This window comes from Purpureocillium lilacinum (genome assembly GCF_023168085.1).
Source record: "Purpureocillium lilacinum CBS 284.36 DNA, scaffold_8, whole genome shotgun sequence".
In the NCBI taxonomy this organism is placed as follows: Eukaryota; Fungi; Ascomycota; class Sordariomycetes; order Hypocreales; family Ophiocordycipitaceae; genus Purpureocillium; species Purpureocillium lilacinum.
In genome coordinates this window covers 997678-1016410 of record NW_027072118.1, presented here as the reverse complement: position 1 = coordinate 1016410, position 18733 = coordinate 997678, and the positions used below count along the sequence as shown (strand labels likewise).

At 58.8% G+C, this 18733-nt stretch overlaps 1 protein-coding gene across 1 annotated transcript; it reads right to left on the bottom strand.

Moving 5' to 3' along the window:
• Nucleotides 1-8876: 8876 nt before the first annotated feature.
• Nucleotides 8877-11388, bottom strand: PLICBS_010135 (uncharacterized protein; the record flags this gene model as incomplete). The annotated part of the gene is made up of 4 exons (XM_065601832.1): nt 8877-9600; nt 10108-10154; nt 10438-10693; nt 11255-11388. The coding sequence occupies 4 exons, from the start codon at nt 11386-11388 to the stop codon at nt 8877-8879; spliced, it is 1161 nt and encodes a 386-aa protein (XP_065457904.1).
• Nucleotides 11389-18733: the final 7345 nt, after the last annotated feature.

Sequence of the window (18733 nt, the reverse complement as noted above, 5' to 3'; positions counted from 1 at the left end):
ACGCCAGGCACGCTGCAAGAATTGTGGTAGGATTGGACACACTTTGGATACCTGTACAGCCACACAGCAATGCGCCAACTGCCGCGGACCGCACGCGGTCGACTTCTCCCTGTGCCCGGCCCGTCCCAAAAAGGTGAACGGAGTAGTACGTAGCCTCAATAGGCCCGAGAAGGATCGCGTCCGTCGCGTGGGTCTGCGTCTCTTCCAACAGCACACAGCCAAGGCGGTAGCATCCCCTCCGCGGGAAGCGTCTTCGAGCTCCGAATCCCAACCAGCGACAGCGAGCGACACGACCTCCACGTCCTCCCGAAGCACACCGACATCAAGTGACGCAAGCACCCCGGAGCCTGCGATGCAAAGTGTTGCACCACGCCCTAGCGAGACACCTGCTGCCTCTGCGGCCGCTCCCGATGCCCCAAACAATCAAGCATCAGCAATTCCAACCGTTGAAAGCGCTTCCAGCGTCAGGCACAGCACCGAAGCATCGACCAGTCCCATCAAGCCCTCTCCAGCTATCCCAACGACCTCCACAGACTCGGCCATCAGTCGAGCCTCGACGGCACACAGCGAAAGGAGCAATTCCCCGCCCGTGAGGCAAAGCATCGAGATGCCGGAACAAGCGAGCGAGTATGTTGGGAACGGTCTTGCACCACCCGCAAGCTCCTCGCCGTCAGTGAGATCCTCGCTGAGTCCAGCGCCCTCGATGTCCACGCCCACTCCACCGCTCACCTCTACGTGCCGCCTCGGCACCCCCGCTGCTGAGATTCGCACCTCCAGCCCGCCGCCTACTACTTCGCCAAAGAAGCGCCGCCTTGCCTCCCCAGACCCGTCACTATGAACAGACGACCTAGACGACAACATCGTGACAAGCGACCTTTCCGGGTCTTTCAAGCCAATGTCGGCAAGAATGGCCCCTCACACGATTGCGCACTCGCCCTTGCTGACGCAGAACGATACGAGGTCATACTCCTACAAGAGCCCTGGACGCAAGTCCGCGACTCCCGCTGCCTCACCAAAACACACCCGGCGTACGACACCTACTCACCGGTCAGCACCTGGGAAGACATCGACACCCGACCGCGCGTCATGACATATATTCGCCGGGGTGCAAGACTCCTAGCCGACCAGCAACGCCCCGCTCTCTCCCGAGACATCCTCTGGCTCGTGGTCAATGGCGTCACACTGGTGAACGTATATCGGGAACCGGATGTGGACTCAGCCCTTGAAATCCTGTTTGCATGGTTGATACCCAGCCAATGCATCATCGCAGGCGACTTTAACGCGCGACATCACACGTGGCAGGTTGGCCCCTCCCGCGGTCACGGCGGCCAAATCGCAGAATGGGCTGCAGAAAACGATTTGGCTCTCCTCAACCCGATTAACACACCCACGAATGCTCACGGCAATGCCATAGACCTGGTCTTCTCAAATATTCTCTTGGCCGAGGCGACGGTGGAAGACCATCTTGCCACGAGCTCGGACCACTTCACCCTCAGCATCTCTCTCCCGGCTCTCAAGCCAGCCACACTCCCGCCGGGAAAGATTCTCCTCGCAAGCGACGAGGAACTCAAGCGTTTTAAGGAGCTGGTTCTCTCAGGGACCACGATCATTCCCCAAGCAACAACAACAGCGGCAGATCTCGACCAACTCGCGGATGCGATTATAGACCTCATACAATCTGCAGCTCGTGCGGCCGGCCGCCAATCCCAATGCAGGCCGCGGAAGGCCCCCTGGTGGAACGAGGAGTGTGCAGCGTCTGTTGCGGAGCTCCGCTGCGTCAGACGGGCATTCCCACTCGGCTTCAACCGCGACGTACAGCTCGCTCGCCGCGACCTGCGGCGTGTGGTGCGACGCGCGAAGCGGGCATACTGGCGCGACCTCATCGACAGCGTGCAAAGCGACAAGGATGTGTTTAAGATCACGCGATGGCTGAAGCGGCCTGGGGTATTCCGTCCGCCACCCCTACAGGTCGGCGAAACAATCATTGAGACTCAAATCGGCAAGGCCGAGGCCCTACGACACGCTACTCTCGAGCGCAGAACTGTAGACGACGACATCTCTGACCCCTGGGCACCGGCAGAAGACACCATACCCATCCCCTTCTCGCCCAAGGTGCCCATTGAAGAAGTCCAAGACGCTCTACTGCGTACAGGCAACACGTCGCCAGGGTCGGACAACATCACGGTACGCCTGCTCCGAACGGCATGGCCCGCTCTACGCTGCCACATCCAACGCCTATATCAGGGGTGCCTGTCTCTTGGATACCACCCTCTGAGGTTCAAGGAGGCCGAAGTGGTCATGATCGAAAAGCCAGGCAAGCGTGATCTTTCCAAGGCACGTGCCTGGAGGCCAATATCACTGCTCTCATGCCTTGGCAAAGGACTGGAAAGGCTTATCGCTCGCCGCTTGGCTTGGGCCTCGATACGGTACGGTATCCTGCACCCTCAGCAGATAGGCGCCCTTCCAAAGAGGTCTGCTGTCGATCTAGTGGCCGCCCTCGTGCATGACATCGAAACAGCTCTGGCCAAAGGCCAAGTTGCCACGCTAGTCACAATGGATGTACAAGGGGCTTTTGACACCGTCATGCGCAACCGACTTATCCTCCGACTCCGGCAGCAAGGGTGGCCGACGCACCTCGTCAGATGGGCCGGCTCCTTCATGCAAGACCGCTCGGCCGCAATCAGATTCCAAGACGTCAAAACGCCAGCGTCGCCTCTTCGGTGTGGCCTTGCTCAAGGCTCACCTGTATCCCCGATTCTCTTCGCCCTGTACATCGCCCCGATCTACCGCCTCGGGAACTCTGATGGTCGCTTCGGCTACGCAGATGACACAGCAATCCTGCGCACCGGGCGAACGCTTGAAGAAACGACTGCTCTCGCGTCCCGAGATATGGAAGAACTTCTCGCTTGGGGTACCGCCAACGGCGTCACCTTCGACCCGGACAAAACCGAGGTGATGCATTTCTCCCGGAAGAAGATCCCCTCCCGCCCATCCGTATTCCAAGGCGGCACCGAGATTATCCCCGGAGACGCAATGCGCTGGCTCGGGCTCTGGCTCGACCGCAAGCTCTCCTTCAAATTCCACGTGGACGAGTGGTCCGCCAAGGCCAGGCGAGTGGCCAATCTCCTTAAAGGCATCGCAAACACCAAGCACGGCCCTCTTCCTCGCGCCGTCCGCAGAGCAGTCAAAGCATGTGTCGAACCGACCTTATTTTACGGCGCAGAAGCGTGGTATCCCGGAGAGACGGCGCCTAGCGTTGCGAACCCGAATCGCCTCGTGTCGACGCAAATAAAGCACCTCATGCTACGTCTGGACAAAGTCCTGAGACACGCCATCCGAGCTGCCCTTCCCGTGTGGAAGACGACCCCGATCCCAGCCATGCACCGCGAAGCTGGCACACCGCCTGCGGCCATCGCACTCGCCGCTCAGCAGGTGCGTTTCTCGGCGCGCTTGAAGTCTCTCGACGGACGACATCCCCTTGTTAAACGCGCCTCGCGGAAAACCCCTCGGGCGCCGCACACTCGGAACCCCAGCTCGACCCGTCGTGCCAAGCCAACGTTCCAATCAAGGCTACAACGCGCCGACCAACTCCTCCCGAAATGCCATCGGCCGGCGCTCCTGCCGCGCCATTACTCCGACAAAGAAGCCAGCCCTCTTCAGGCTGCAAACAAAGCCGAGACCGCTGGTGACTTCCTCGAATGGCTTGGAACCACCGCCGCAGCCACGCTCATCGTCTACTCCGACGGGTCGCAACTTCCAAACGGCGCCGTGGGATTCGGCTTCGCAGTACACCGGGATAAGCAATCGCTAGTCCAAGGATCGGGCCGCTTAGGCCCATCCGAAGTCTTCGACGCGGAGGTAACCGGTGCCCTAGAAGGCCTTCGGGCAGCTCTCCGCCTGGGCGACACAAGAAGCGAGGTCGTGGTCTGTACCGACAATCTCGCTGTAGCCAGCTGTCTGCGAGGCAACCCAGCCGACTCGTCGCATGACAAGTTCACCAAGTTCCAAGAACTGGCGACCTCGCACGGAAACGTGCAGGTCCGCTGGATACCAGGGCACACCAACATACCGGGCAATGAGGAGGCTGACGGCCTCGCCAAAGCGGGCTGTTTGCAACCTGAACCACCAGAAGCCATGCCATCTCTGGCCCACCTGCGCCGACTTGCGAGGCAGCAACCGAGAGACGCCTTCAAAGCTTGGTGGTCGACTGAAGCGCCAGAGTCATACAAAACTCTGAACCTCGAGGCGACCACAAGTTGCCCTCCAGAGTTGGCGCTCCCAAGGGCAACGCTCCACAGCCTCCTTGCGGCGAGATCTCGCCATGGAGACTTCGCCGACTACCACGAGCGATTCAATCATGACGACGCACGTCTTGACTGCTCATGCGGACGACGCAAAGCCCCAGAGCACCCGTTCTACTGCAGGAAAGTACCGCCACGGCTCCGGATGAGGCTTGCACCCTCACCGGCCGAAGCGATACATCATGCAGTAGGCAAGGGCTTCAAAGCCTTCGTCGAGATGACGTCGGAAAGCTCCTTCTTCCAAAGGATCTGCCCGCGCCATTAGGCGAACAACACTCCCTTTCTTCCTTTTTGTTTTGTTTTTGTATGTTTTCAATTGCTGGTCACGGTCGAGCGAAGGGCGTGCCAGCGCCCTTCACCCGGCTGAGGCCCTCCACTCTGGCTGCGAGGCGCAGCCGTTGAGGAAAAGCCTTCCCAGACCCATCAAGAAGATGGGTGACGACAGCGACGCAACGTCGCATGCGACTCTACATCCCGCGGACGGGTGCGAGGCTCCGACGAAAGAGCGCCTTGAGCCGATGAGATGCTAGATGGTGTTTGTTTTGAAATGAGGACGCGTCGGCGCAAACTGCGGGGCGGCCGAAATGATAGCCATTGGCGCCTGAGGCAGCCACAACGCAGTGACTGCTCCCCTGGCCCAACCGGCAGGAACTCGGCGAAGCATAGCGGTTTGGAGCTGATGTCATTTGTAGATAGACTTCCATCAGCCTAGCACGTCCTTTGCCCCGATAGGGGCTTTAGCTTAATAGCTTCCCGGACGTTAAATAATAACACACACACACACACACACACACGCGGCCTTGGCAGGGGTGCTCTCCTCGCTCGCATCCCGTCGGCGCTTGCCTGTGCTGGCCGCGCTCTGGCGGGATGAGCGTGCAGAAGTCGGCGGGCTCTGCGACGCCGCGACGATGACAAAGAATCGCACGGCGGCGTGTTGCAGGGCCTGTCGGACAGACGCAGGGGCCTCCGACCACTCTCGCATGCACCGAAAAAAGCAAGTTGGCACCCCCGTCATGTTCAGCCGCCCCGGTGGGCCATTCCATTTTGGGACGCCCATAATAAGGACGCGGCCCCAGCTTCTCGTCTCCTTCGACTCTTCATCCCATACACACTCGTCGTGCTGGTCTTTCCAACGTGCACGCTTGGTTGCATCGCGACTGTTGCTTCGACGGCGGTCGCGTCGCCAACCGGCACTTGATGGTCTCCTCGACATCAGCCTCGGCCCGAGCCTCGCGTCTGACGCCGGCCACTGCATAACACGCGACGCCAGCACGGATGTGCTCATGAGGCGCCCAGGACGAGAAGCCGATTTTGGTGCATCTCGAGTCAACGGCCCGAGCCGAAGTCAATGATGCGATCCGCACGGGAGGGCCGCCGACTGTCACGCTTGAGGGCTAGGGCACCTGCAACGGAGACAGGACACTGGCTGACACCGGGCCGCACCGGGACAAGCCAGTTGCGGAGGACCCACTTTGAAACCTGGGTTTCGACCAGCTCGCGCTCGGTCAGGACGTGGGCGGACGAGGCGGGCCAGGTCAGCCAGGCGGCTGCCTTGGGGACGTTGGGACTGGTCGGTCACTGCGATGAGCTCGCTGTTCTGCGCGTTGCGCTGGCATGTGGCGGCCGGGAGGCGACTCTTGGCTGGCATTTGGCTGTCTGCAAGTGAATTTCACTAAGTAAACACATACAGAGTCAAACCCCCGCGCTATTGCAGCTCTTATTTCTGTATTTCCCTCAATGACTGGGATAACGGTTGTCGTGACCTCTCTCTTTGAGCGCGCAACATCCGCGTACGATGGCTGCAGGGACTGTTCATGTGGGCTTCTCGACGTCCTTGTGATGCCGCGGCGACCAATCCTTGCCTTGCAGGTCATTGTGGAGTAAGCCCGGCAGATAACAAAGGTCAACCACGCCGCCACACACCCTGGCTAGTATCCACGCCTGCAAACAGCGCCACGAAGCCTTTGGCAACTCCTGAACTCTACTCTCGGTTGGCTTGACCTTCCGACCCGCCTGTCAAACAGTGGCAGATTAGATGGCATGTAGGACTTATGCAAGACGACAGAGGCGGCACGTCACGACCCATACCATAACCCCGCCATGTTTGTCTAGGACTAGCTGGACGGGGGCTGACGCTGACCGTTGACGGTCTTGAGCGGGTCATCATTTGCACCGCGTAGCGGACTGGTCCGTGAAAATCTGCTCTGGATCGAATTGATATTTTGATCGTCCACCTTGGGCGAGCAGCTTCAATCAAGACTTCACTCCAAGACTTGATCGCGATGCAGTTGACACACCTCAGCACACTGGCCATGGCAGTCTTAGCTCAGGCTGCGGACCAAGTTCGCTTTCCTGCGACGGGCGACATCTCAATTGTCTTTCCCCGCAATAGGACCTACGGCGTTGCGGCACCGTTTCCTATCATCCTAGGCCTCCGTAACAGCCCTGTGCTACTGTCGTTTTCTACAGAACTTTACTGGGCCGTCGACTGTACGAACCGGACCTTGTTCGGTCGGGGCCAACTCCAAGGCGACAACGAGCTGCCACCACTCGCAGACCCTTTCTTCTATATCAACGCCACGGACGCACTAGGGGACAAGTATGGAGATGGAAATAGCTTTCCGTCCTGGAGAGACGGCGACAAGGATGAATGCGCATTGGCGTGGGAATTCAGGTTCGTAACCAACTGCACGGATCGACCTGATGGCGGCTTCAGAATTGATGGAGGGGCATTTCCGGAGAGGAGAGGCACAGTCAGATTTACGTTGAAGCCAGGGGCAATACTGCCGCGAGATGCCATTCAAAGGTATGAGGGATGTCCTGAGCCGGGGACGGCGGTTAAGGTCGAGGCAAATCAGACCGGCTGCGCTCATTTTGCAAATGATGCGGCACAGGATCCGAAACCGTGTGACTTGGATGTCAAGGTCGTGGCAAGCAGCCTTGCCGCCGTGGTCGTGACACCGACGACTACGTTGGATTTGGCTGCCGTGACAAAGACGGCATCGGATGCTCCGAGAACCACATCTGTCTCATCGGGCAACAAGGAGGGGGCGCCAGATTGGAATGCACCCGGCTGGCTCTGGATACAATCCATAGTTATCTTGGCTCTCGCATTTTGATGCATCAAGGGCATTTCGGGATGGATTACGGACACCAAAACAATTCCTCTTCTGGTGCAAGAGTTGGACGACACAGCGGGAAATCGGGCTCAAGCGCTCAAAACAAAAGCTTGGGAACCTGCCTTTCTTTCTGGATGCCTACGCACTTCATAACTTGGTAGATACTATGACAGAATGGGTGTTTTTGATTCCTTTGTGGAATGCCTCCTTATACCTAAAGCACGGTCAAGAGCTGGTATAAACCGTCCTCGTAGGTCTGAGCCTTCTTATGGCTTCGACGCCATTGCCAGCTCTCCAGCCGGGTAGGTTAACAATTCGACCTTCTGTATGAACGGAAGATCCAATTTCTGGGTTATTGCAGGACCACGCCATGCAGGAAGGCGGGTACCTGAAACATGTCTCCCGGCCTTTCCGGCGGCCGATACCTTCACGTCTGGTACGGCATGGCATGGATTTATTACGCCCGGAGGGAAGTCTGTCAGACAATTGGCTCCACAGGGATCACAGCTGGCATCGTAGTAATTGATGAGAATTATCTTGAGGAGTCCAAGACTCCTCTCTGTCTTTCTCCGTCGTGCATTTCTTATACACAAATGAAAGGTTTCGCTTCTTTAGGCAGTTGTAGCTGCCTCCCAGGCAGCTACAGGCACTGTAGGCAGGTGAGACAAGCGCCCTGTACGAGTTGGGGATGCTCTCTGTGCGACAAAGTCCCTATAGGGCCTCGACGCATGTGTCAATGGAGACGTGACCGGCTGGAAAAGCTTTTCGACTTTGTCAACGCCAGTCACATCCTCTTTGTGCTGTTTGGTGACGGGCCACGGGACGGCAGCGACCCGAGGACCCAACGACTGCTTCAAGCCATCGCCCCAGTCGTCAAGCGACTGCTCGCCAAGTTCGGTGAACGGTTCGACATCATAAGCAACCTTCCCCGGCGTCGTCCCGTTTCCAGAGTCTCCGTCCTTACTGTAGCGCCGACGGAAGCCGTCCGCCAAGGGGTGGCAAAGGGCAAGGCCACGTTCGAACAGACGATGCAAGTCAGGGTCGAAGAGTGGGCGCGTGACGGGGTCGTGTCGGATGAAATGGAACAGTAAATATGGCCTGCTCCGGAGAAGGGCGTCTGCAACCCATGTGTGTAGTTCTTAGTAGATAGCAATGCGAGACGGCCAGATGGTGGGTTGTATGATCCCCCCCAAACCAAATCGCGGCCCAGTGCGTCAAGTCCACAGCAGCCCTCCCGGAAACCACGCAAAGCACTTCGCGCATCATTCAATAGTACTATCGTACACCAAACTCGCCAGATCATCCGACTCTGGGACCTCCTCCTCTTCCGATTCACTGCCAAACCAACCGCTGTCAGAATCCGTCTCCACCTCGTCCGATTCCCCAGGCTGTATGCATCGTTGCGGTGGCTCCGTCTGCGACAGGAATACTCCCAGGAGCGACGGCGTCTGCCGTGTCACCTCCGTCGCCTTCTTCCTTGCCTCCAGGTGGGTGCGCAGGTCATATGTTTGCCCCCATTGTTGAGACGCCGCTTGATCCATGTGACCATCTGCTTGACCTCTGCGCTCAGGCCCGAAAACGTCTCAATTCGTCGTGCGAGCGTCATGATGTTGTGTCGGGTTGGCAAAAGGATTGTCGGCTCGCAGAGTAGGTCGTCGCCACTTTCTCGCACGCTCTTCGTCGCCTCAATAGGGAGTCGAAAGAAGTTGTCTTTGCCGCGTCGCCAAGGCACGACGTGGTCTACGTTCTTGTCGGAGCCCCAGCTGGGGCCCGCCCATAAAATCATATGGCGAAGCGCCCGATGGCAGCGCTTGGTCCTTTCAGCCTCCGAGGCCGATTCGATGTCCGGGTCCATCAGTCGTACCCAGTCCTGATGCACCGCACGCTCGCGCTCCTGGAATTGATCTGCTGCCAGGACGCGAGGGGCGGCGTCGGGCGGGCGGCCACCGGGGAGGTCTGGGCCCTTGCACACGGCGCCCAGGTGCAAATAGCGGCTGTCTTGGGGTGGCGAGAAATAAGGCGCACGAAACTGGACCTGGAAAAAGGTAGGCTTCCCATAGTGCCATGCGCTCTGATAATGGTTGGTGCCGACTTCTTTGGTGTTGTTGCTTTTGAAAGTGACCAGGATAAAGGTTCCGATAATCTTCTTCAGCCGGTTATCGAACTGCCCGGCGGACGTGCTTGGCTGCCGTGATTCGCCTCCTTCAGCTGCGATCTGCCATTGTGATACTGCGGGTACACAACCGCTCGGCAGTTACCACACCTGACGGCATCACTGGGCCCGGCGTTTGGGTGGCGGTGTTTCGGTTGTAAAGTCGTCGTCCCTTAGATCGGCTTGCTTCGCAGCAGCTGCTTCTAGTTCGGCATACTTTGCTTCGTCATCGGACCGTAGCTGCTCGTCGGGACTGGAGGACGGTCGTCGCCTCTTTGTGCGTCGATCGGACCTAAAACCGCCTCCACACTCTCTCCTCTGTTGAAGTAACTCGGCACGCGCAAGGAGCCTATGGAGACTGCTTAAGGCGATCGTGAGGGGCATCGAATGGTAGTCTGAAGATCCTTCGAGGGGGTTAAAATCGCTGAGGTATAGAACCAGGTTTTCGTTTTCATTCGCAGGTTCTCCGCCAGCTGTACGAAAAGGCTATGCCACGTCAAAGTAAGCTCTTCAAGAAAGATATTGTGATACGCACCATATGCGAAACCACCCGTCGAGCTTCCAAAATATCCACTCCTTGGTCTTCTGACGGAGTAAACTGTGGGCGCCATAAGGATACTGCCGACTCGCTCCCCACTGGGTTGATGTCAATGCCGACGACAGCTCCAATATTGCCGTTCGAGTAGAGAATATAATCTTGCGCCAGTTTTGCGAGGCTTTTACCGTCCTGGGAATAGGACACCTCAATCACGACACCAGGGTATGCCATCGTCTCGTGTTGGAATTGCGCATCGGGTTGCCGCCTCAGCGCACTCCTCCGTGACTCGTCACAGCCCTCTGCAAGCAACACACGAGCAGAACCAACATTCGTGATGCCCGACGCGAAATCACCAGCATCGCCCCCTCCATCAACGATGCGCTGTATTGCGCCCTCGACGGTGCGCTCGAAATTCTTCAAGAAGGACTCGTGGATTGGTGAAGGCATGCGGATGACAATGCACTTGTTTTCCGGCTCGAAATCGTGCTTGGGGAAAATTCTCTCGATACTCTCTTTGTTCCGACCGTACTGCTGTGGGTCCACCGATATTACCGTCCACGGGTCCAGAAGACTCGTTGCACGACTGCGGAGCATATGTAGGAAGTCGTTGTCGTGAGACGTGTCGACCGTCCGAACACGTCGCTCGTCCGTTGCGGGTGGTGTCGGTGGCAAGCGCGACTGTCGCTCAGGAGGTGTGGTACCAAAACAATCCGAATTATGGTCAGCTTGCGATTCAAGGGAGCTGGGTAGTCGCGCCTGTGTCCCTCCCGCCATGATGAGAATTGAGATGCTTGACTTGACAGACTTGGGATCCCTTGGACTTTGTCGTGACAGGTCTGGCCAGCAACAGGGCCATCTGGGGCTATTATGTAAGGCCACCGGCCCCACTCCTTGTTACCAGGCAACGTCGGGAAAGGCACCCCACGGGCATACACGACCCCACCTGATACATCCGTTGATCATGCGTCCGACCCCCGCTGTCCGTCTTCACTCCCGATCCATCCGCAGCGCGACGTCCGGCAGTGTGGAGGCAAAGGCGTCAACATCAAGTTGCTAGATTTACGCAGGCGGTCAAAACAACTCCTGCCAAGTAATGGTACTGATTAACGTTGCTCCGTCGAGCATGTCCAATGGAACTACCAACCTGATCTCAGTCCCAAATGGAGGCGCGTCAAGCATCTGCTTTTTCATCTCGTCGACGGTGCCGTGGGAGATGCGGGGCCGCTCGGACGCCGCGGTCGCAAGCTGGACCCAGATGTCGCCGTGGCTGTCTGCCATTGTCGGGTCCCGACGGTTCATCCGCAGCTCGAGGTTCAGTTGGGGTGGAAGCGCATCTGTGCCGTCTCATCAGTCACGACGCTCACGCCACAACCGGTGCGCCGCCGCTTGTGGCATACCACGATCGTAAAAATTGCAAGGCCAGTAGAGCTCTTGCTTGCCAGCGCCGGTTGTGGACACAAGCCGCCTGAGGGCCGCGACGCGATGCTGGCCGTCAAGGAGCTCGACTGGGCGATCATGCACCAGCAGCCATTTGTCAAACGACGGGAAGTCATCCGCATCCGGTGTGTCTCCGTCGTAGCCCATCCTGTGAAGCATGCATTGGACCTCGGAACGTGTGCTCAGCACAGCGAGCGGATAGCTGGCCCGCTTCATGTCGCCGCGCTGGAAAATGGTGTAAAGAGCGTTGACATGCTTTTCTTGAAGCGGCTGATTGCTCCCCATGCTCCAGTCCGCCGTGAGCGCGTCTACAGGCATCATCGCCGTCAAAATTCGATACAGCTCGGCCTGCTCTAGGGTAGTCTGGCCGTCCTCGAATCGCTTCCGCGCGGCCTTGGCAGGCATCCTTCCCTGCATTTTTACTTTCTTGGCATGTAACTGTTAAGAAAGTAGCCCAATACACACCTTATCCCTTAACAAGTACACCGTAATCCGCCCATCCTGCGCCCTGTGCAGCCGGCGGCGGCGGCGGCGATGGCATCGGCCTCGTCCAGCCCGCCTCATAATGATGATCCTTTCGATCTGGGTCCCAGGACCCCCTCCGGCCTAGCCAGAGGAGCGCGTGTCGCCCTTCTGCGCAACAGCCCCGCCACCCGTGAGGGCGAGATTGGCGTCTCGCGCTCTGCGCTACGGACAGCATACACGCCGTCATTGCCGCTTCAGGCGGTTTCCTACGCTGCAGCCACGGAAGGAGCTCAGCGCGCTGTCCATTTCGACTCTAGCGAAGCCGACCCGCAGCCCGGCGACGGCCCCGTCTCAATCGCCAACGCCGCCGACAAGCTCGTTGTCGCCCAGAACGAGGTCTATAGCGCCAAACTAGCCGTGTTCAGGGCATTCTGCTCCTCATTCGACGACACAGCGAAACAGTTCACTTCTGGACCCGCACTTCAATTCGCCCAGAAGTTTTCCAGCAGCTTCCTGCAGTACTGGACTGATGTACTCGCCGGCACGCACACCAACCTCCCTCCGACGAAGCCCTCCTACGCAGCTGCGGTCGGCGCCAGACGCCCAGCCCCAGCTGCTGCGGGGACCACCGCAGACCCTGTCAGCGCAGCTCCGCAGAATCAATGGCAACAACAGTTGCCCCCGCGTCGTCAGGGGCAACGCAAACCGCTGCCTCCACCGACGGACGACTTCCGGGTCTTCGCCCGCCTCCGCCCCGGCCATACCGCCGACATGTCCCGAAGTTTCGCCGTCCGGACCCACATCGCCGACAAGCTCGGCATCGCCCGGAGCCGCATCCCGGAAGCCCACCCTTGCAAAACCGGATGGGCCATCCGCGCCGCTGACGTGGCAACCAGGGATCTTCTGACTGAACGGCAGGCCGAGTGGGCTCCGGACATCTCCGCACAGATCGTTGAAAAGCGACAGGAGTGGTACACGTATGCGGTCCAAGGCTGCCCACGCCGCTTCAATAACATCTTTGGCGAAGCCATCGACGACGAGAAGGCGATCCGAGACGAGGTCGCCACGCAAACCGGCCAAACCCCGGAGAGGGTGATCACTGCGAAACAGGACTCGGATCAGCGCCCGACCCGGACCCTGATCATATCCTTTGCCAAGGAGGTCAAGCACTACTGGCGCCTTTTCGACACGACGAGCTATGCGAGACTCATCGTCAAGACCAACCCGCCGAAGCAATGTGATAATTGTTGGGACTACCATTCACGCTACAGCTGCGGACGCCAGGTACGCTGCAAGAACTGCGGCAAGGCAGGCCACGCCCAGGACACCTGTACAGCCACACAGCAATGCGCCAACTGCCACGGGCCGCACGCGGTTGACTTTCCCCAGTGCCCGGCTCGCCCCAAGAAGGTGAACGGAGCATTCCACAGCCTCAACAGGCCCGAGAAGAAACTTGTCCAAATCATGGGCAAACGACTGTTCAAGCAGTTTACAGCGAAACCAGCATCTCCACCGCGGGATCAGTCCACGAGACTCGAATCCGACTCAGCGACAGCGAGCGACACTACCTCCCCGTCCAGCCGGAGCACACCGACGACAAGCGACGCAATCACACCGGAGCCCGAGAGGGAAAATAGTGCACCACGCCCTAGCGAGACACCCTCCGCCTCTTCGGCAGCTCCAGCTGCCCCGAACAGTCAAGCATCGCCGACTCCAAGCTCTGCAAGCTCCTCCAGCGGTAGGCAAAACACTGCAGCATCGGCCAGCCCCATCAAACCCACTTCAGCTACGCCCATGAACCCCGCCGATTCGGTACTCCTTCGAGCCTCGTCGACACGCAGCGACAGAAGTAATTCTCCGCCCGTGAGGCAGAGCATCGAGATGTCTGAAGAACCGAATGAGTACGTTGGGAATGGCCGAGCACCACCCGCAAGCCCCTCGCCTACGAGATCCTTGCTGAGCCCAGCTCCCTCGGTCTCCACGCCCACGCCGTCGCTCTCCTCCACGTGCCTCCTCGGAACTCCGGCTCCTGAGATCCGCACCTCCAGCCCTCAGCCAACCACTTCGCCAAAGAAGCGCCGCCTTGACTCCCCAGACCGGCCTCTATGAACAGACGACCTAGACGACAGCACCGTGACAAGCGACTCTTCCGGGTCTTTCAAGCCAATGTCGGCAAGAATGGCCCCTCGCACGATTGCGCACTTGCCCTTGCTGATGCAGAACGATACGAGGTCATACTACTACAGGAGCCCTGGACGCAAGTCCGTGACTCCCGCTGCCTCACCAAGACACACCCGGCGTACGACACCTACTCACCGGTCAGCACCTGGGAAGACATCGACACCCGACCGCGCGTCATGACATATATTCGCCGGGGTGCAAGACTCTTGGCGGACCAGCAACGTCCCGCCCTCTCCCGAGACATTCTCTGGCTCGTGGTGAATGGCGTCACTCTGGTAAACGTATATCGGGAACCGAACGTGGACACTGCCCTCGAAGTCCTGTTCGCATGGCCGATTCCCAGTCAATGTATTATCGCAGGCGACTTCAACGCGAGACATCACACGTGGCAGATTGGCCCCTCCCGCGGCCACGGCGGCATCATCGCAGAATGGGCCGCAGAAAACGATTTAGATCTCCTCAATCCGATCAACACGCCCACGAACGCCCACGGCAATACCATTGACCTGGCCTTCTCAAATATTCCCCTAGCCGAGGCAACGGTGGAGGACCACCTTGCCACGAGCTCGGACCACTTTACCCTCAGCATCTCTCTCCCGGCTCTCAAGCCGGCAACGCTCCCGCCTGGAAAGATTCTTCTCGCGAGCGACGAGGAACTGAAGCGGTTCACGGAGCTGGTTGTATCAGGGGCCACAATTATTCCCCAGGCAGCAACGACGGTCGCAGATCTTGACCAGCTCGCGGATGCCATTATAGACCTCATACAATCCGCAGCTCGCGCGGCTGGCCGGCGATCTCAACGTAGACCACGGAAGGCCCCGTGGTGGAACGAGGAATGCGCAGCATCTGTCGCAGAGCTCCGCTGCGTCAGACGAGCATTCCCACTCGGCTTCAACCGCGACGTACAGCTCGCTCGCCGCGACCTGCGACGGGTGGTGCGACGCGCAAAGCGGGCACACTGGCGCGAACTGATTGATGGCGTGCGAAGCGACAAAGACGTTTTTAAGATCACGCGATGGCTGAAGCGACCCGGGGTGTTCCGACCTCCCCCTCTACAGGTCGGCGAAACAATCATTGAAACCCAAATCGGCAAGGCCGAGGCCCTACGACACGCTACTCTCGAGCGCAGAACTGCAGACGACGACATCTCCGACCCCTGGACGCCGTCAGAAGACACCCTACCCATCCCCTTCTCGCCCAAGGCCCCCATTGAGGAAGTCCAGGACGCTCTGCTGCGCACAGGCAACACATCGCCAGGGTCGGACAATATCACGGTACGCCTACTCCGAACGGCATGGCCCGCTCTACGCTGCCACATCCAACGCCTATATCAGGGGTGCCTGTCCCTTGGCTATCACCCTCTGAGGTTCAAGGAGGCTGAAGTGGTCATGATCGAGAAGCCAGGCAAGCGTGACCTTTCCAAGACACGTGCCTGGAGGCCAATATCACTGCTCTCATGTCTCGGCAAAGGACTTGAAAGGCTTATCGCTCGTCGCTTGGCTTGGGCCTCGATACGATACGGTATCCTGCACCCACAGCAGATTGGCGCCCTTCCAAAGAGATGCGCGGTCGACCTAGTCGCCGCCCTCGTGCACGATATCGAAACAGCTCTAGCCAATGGCCAAGTCGCTACGCTAGTCACAATGGATGTACAAGGAGCTTTCGACACCGTCATGCGTAATCGACTTATCCTCCGACTCCGGCAACAAGGGTGGCCACCGCATCTCGTCAGATGGGCCGGCTCCTTCATGCAGGACCGCTCGGCCGCAATCCGATTCCAGGACGTCACAACGCCAGCGTCGCCTCTTCGATGCGGCCTCGCACAAGGCTCACCTGCATCGCCAATCCTCTTCGCTCTGTACATCGCCCCTATCTACCGCCTCGGGAACTCGGAAGGTCGATTCGGCTACGCAGATGACACGGCAATGCTGCGCACCGGGCGAACGCTCGAAGAAACGACTGCTCTCGCGTCCCGAGACATGGAAGAACTCCTGGTTTGGGGTGCCGCCAACGGCGTCACTTTCGACCCGGACAAAACCGAGGTGATGCACTTCTCTCGGAAGAAGAGCCCCTCCCGGCCCTCCGTATTCCAAGGCGGCACCGAGATCGTCCCTGGAAACGCAATGCGCTGGCTCGGGCTCTGGCTCGACCGGAGGCTCTCCTTCAAATTCCACGTGGACGAGTGGTCCGCCAAAGCCAGGCGAGTAGCCAACCTCCTCAAAGGCATCGCAAACACCAAACACGGCCCTCTTCCGCGCGCCGTCCGCAGAGCAGTCAAGGCATGCGTCGAGCCGACCTTATTCTACGGCGCAGAGGCGTGGTATCCCGGAGAGGTGGCGCCTAGCGTTGCAAACCCGAATCGCATCGTGTCCACGCAAGTAAAGCACCTCGTGCTACGTCTGGACAAAGTCCTGAGACACGCCGTCCGAGCTGCCCTTCCAGTCTGGAAGACGACCCCGATCCCAGCCATGCACCGCGAAGCTGGCACGCCGCCTGCGTCTATCACACTCACCGCGCAGCAGATCCGTTTCTCGGCACGCCTGAAGTCTCTCGACGGGCGCCATCCCCTTGTTAAAAGGGCCTCGCGGAAACCGCCTCGAGCGCGGCACACTCGGAACCCCAGCTCGACCCGACGTGTCAAGCCAACGTTTCAGTCGAGGCTGCAGCGCACCGACCAACTCCTCCCGAAATGCCATCGCCCGGCGCTCCTGCCGCGCCAGTACTCCGATACAGAAACCAGCCCTCTGCAGGCTGCAAACAAAACCGAAACCGCTGGTGATTTCCTTGAGTGGCTTGAAACAACCGCCGCAGCCATGGTCATCGTCTACTCCGACGGGTCGCAACTTCGAAACGGCGCTGTCGGATTCGGCTTCGCAGTACACCGGGATAAGCAATCTCTAGTCCAAGGATCGGGCCGCTTGGGTCCATCCGAAGTCTTCGACGCTGAGGCAACCGGCGCCCTAGAGGGCCTCCGGGCCGCCCTTCGCCTGGGCGACACAACAAGCAACGTCGTGGTCTGTACCGACAATCTTGCCGTAGCCAGCTGTCTGCGAGGCAATCCAGCCGACTCGTCGCAGGACCAGTTCACTAGGTTCCAAGAACTGGCGACCTCGCACGGAAACGTGCACGTCCGCTGGATACCAGGACACACCAGCATACCGGGCAATGAGGAGGCTGACGGCCTTGCCAAGGCAGGCTGTTTGCAGCCCGAACCGCCAGGAGCCATGCCATCGCTGGCCCGCCTGCGCCGACTTGCGAGGCAGCAATCGAGAGACGCCTTCAAAGCTTGGTGGTCGACCGAAGCTCCAGAGTCATACAAGCCTCTGAACCTCGAGGCGACTACAAGCTGCCCCCCGGAGCTGGCGCTCCCCAGAGCAACGCTCCACAGTCTCCTAGCGGCGAGATCTCGCCACGGAGACTTCGCCGACTACCACGAGCGATTCAATCATGACGACGCGCGTCTTGACTGCTCATGCGGACGACGCAAAGCACCAGAGCACCCATTCTACTGCAGGAAGGTACCGCCACGGCTCCGGATGAGGCTGTCACCCTCACCGGCCGAAGCGGTACACCACGCAGTAGGCAAGGGCTTCAAAGCCTTCGTCGAAATGACGTCGGAGAGCTCCTTCTTCCAAAGGATCTGTCCGCGCCATTAGGCGACCAGCACTCTCTCTCTTTCCTTTTGTTTTGTGTTTTGTGTTCCTTCAATTCTGGTCACGGCCGAGTGACGGGCGTTGCAGCGCCCCTCACGCCGGCTGAGGCCTCCACTCTGGCTGCGAGACGCAGCCCGAGAGGAAAAGCCTTCCCAGGCCCATCAGAAGTATGGGCGACGACAGCGACGTATCGTCGCATGCAACTCTACATCCCGCGGACGGGTGCGAAGCTCCGACGAAAGAGCGCCTTGAGCTGATGAGATGCTAGATGGTGTTTGTTTTGAAATGAGGACGCGTTGGCGGAAACTGCGGGGCGGCCGAAATGAGCGCCATTGGTGCTGGTGCCTGAGGCAGCCACAACTCAGTGACTGCTAACCTGGACCAACCGGCAGGAAATTGGCGAAGCACAGCGGTTTGGAGCTGATGTCATTTGTAGATAGACTCTCATCAGCCTAGCACGTCCTTTGCCCCGATGGGGCTTTAGCTCAATAGCTTCCCGGACGTTAAATAATATCACATCACATCACACAAGACAGTGGAGTGTTGGGTGTTCAGCCTTTGTAAACAAGTCCGCGTCGCGCTAGACGCGTACCCTGGTCGGGGCTTTGCAGACGTGTTAACTGTACTTCTAAATTTAGATCCATCGAGTGGCTTAGGGTAAGTGGCCGGCCAAAATCGTAAGGGATATCAGATATATCAGATCGTAGGCCCTCTGAATCTGATCTGATTGATCTGATAAAAATCCGTATCTGAATTGAATTGATTGATCTGACTGATATATCTGATTGTTAATCTGATCTGATGGCAGCGCTGAAGTCAAGCCAGTGTAGCAATTCCCTCCAATAATTGCGCCCGTTCCCCCGGTCCCGCCCTTGCGTGTTGGATCA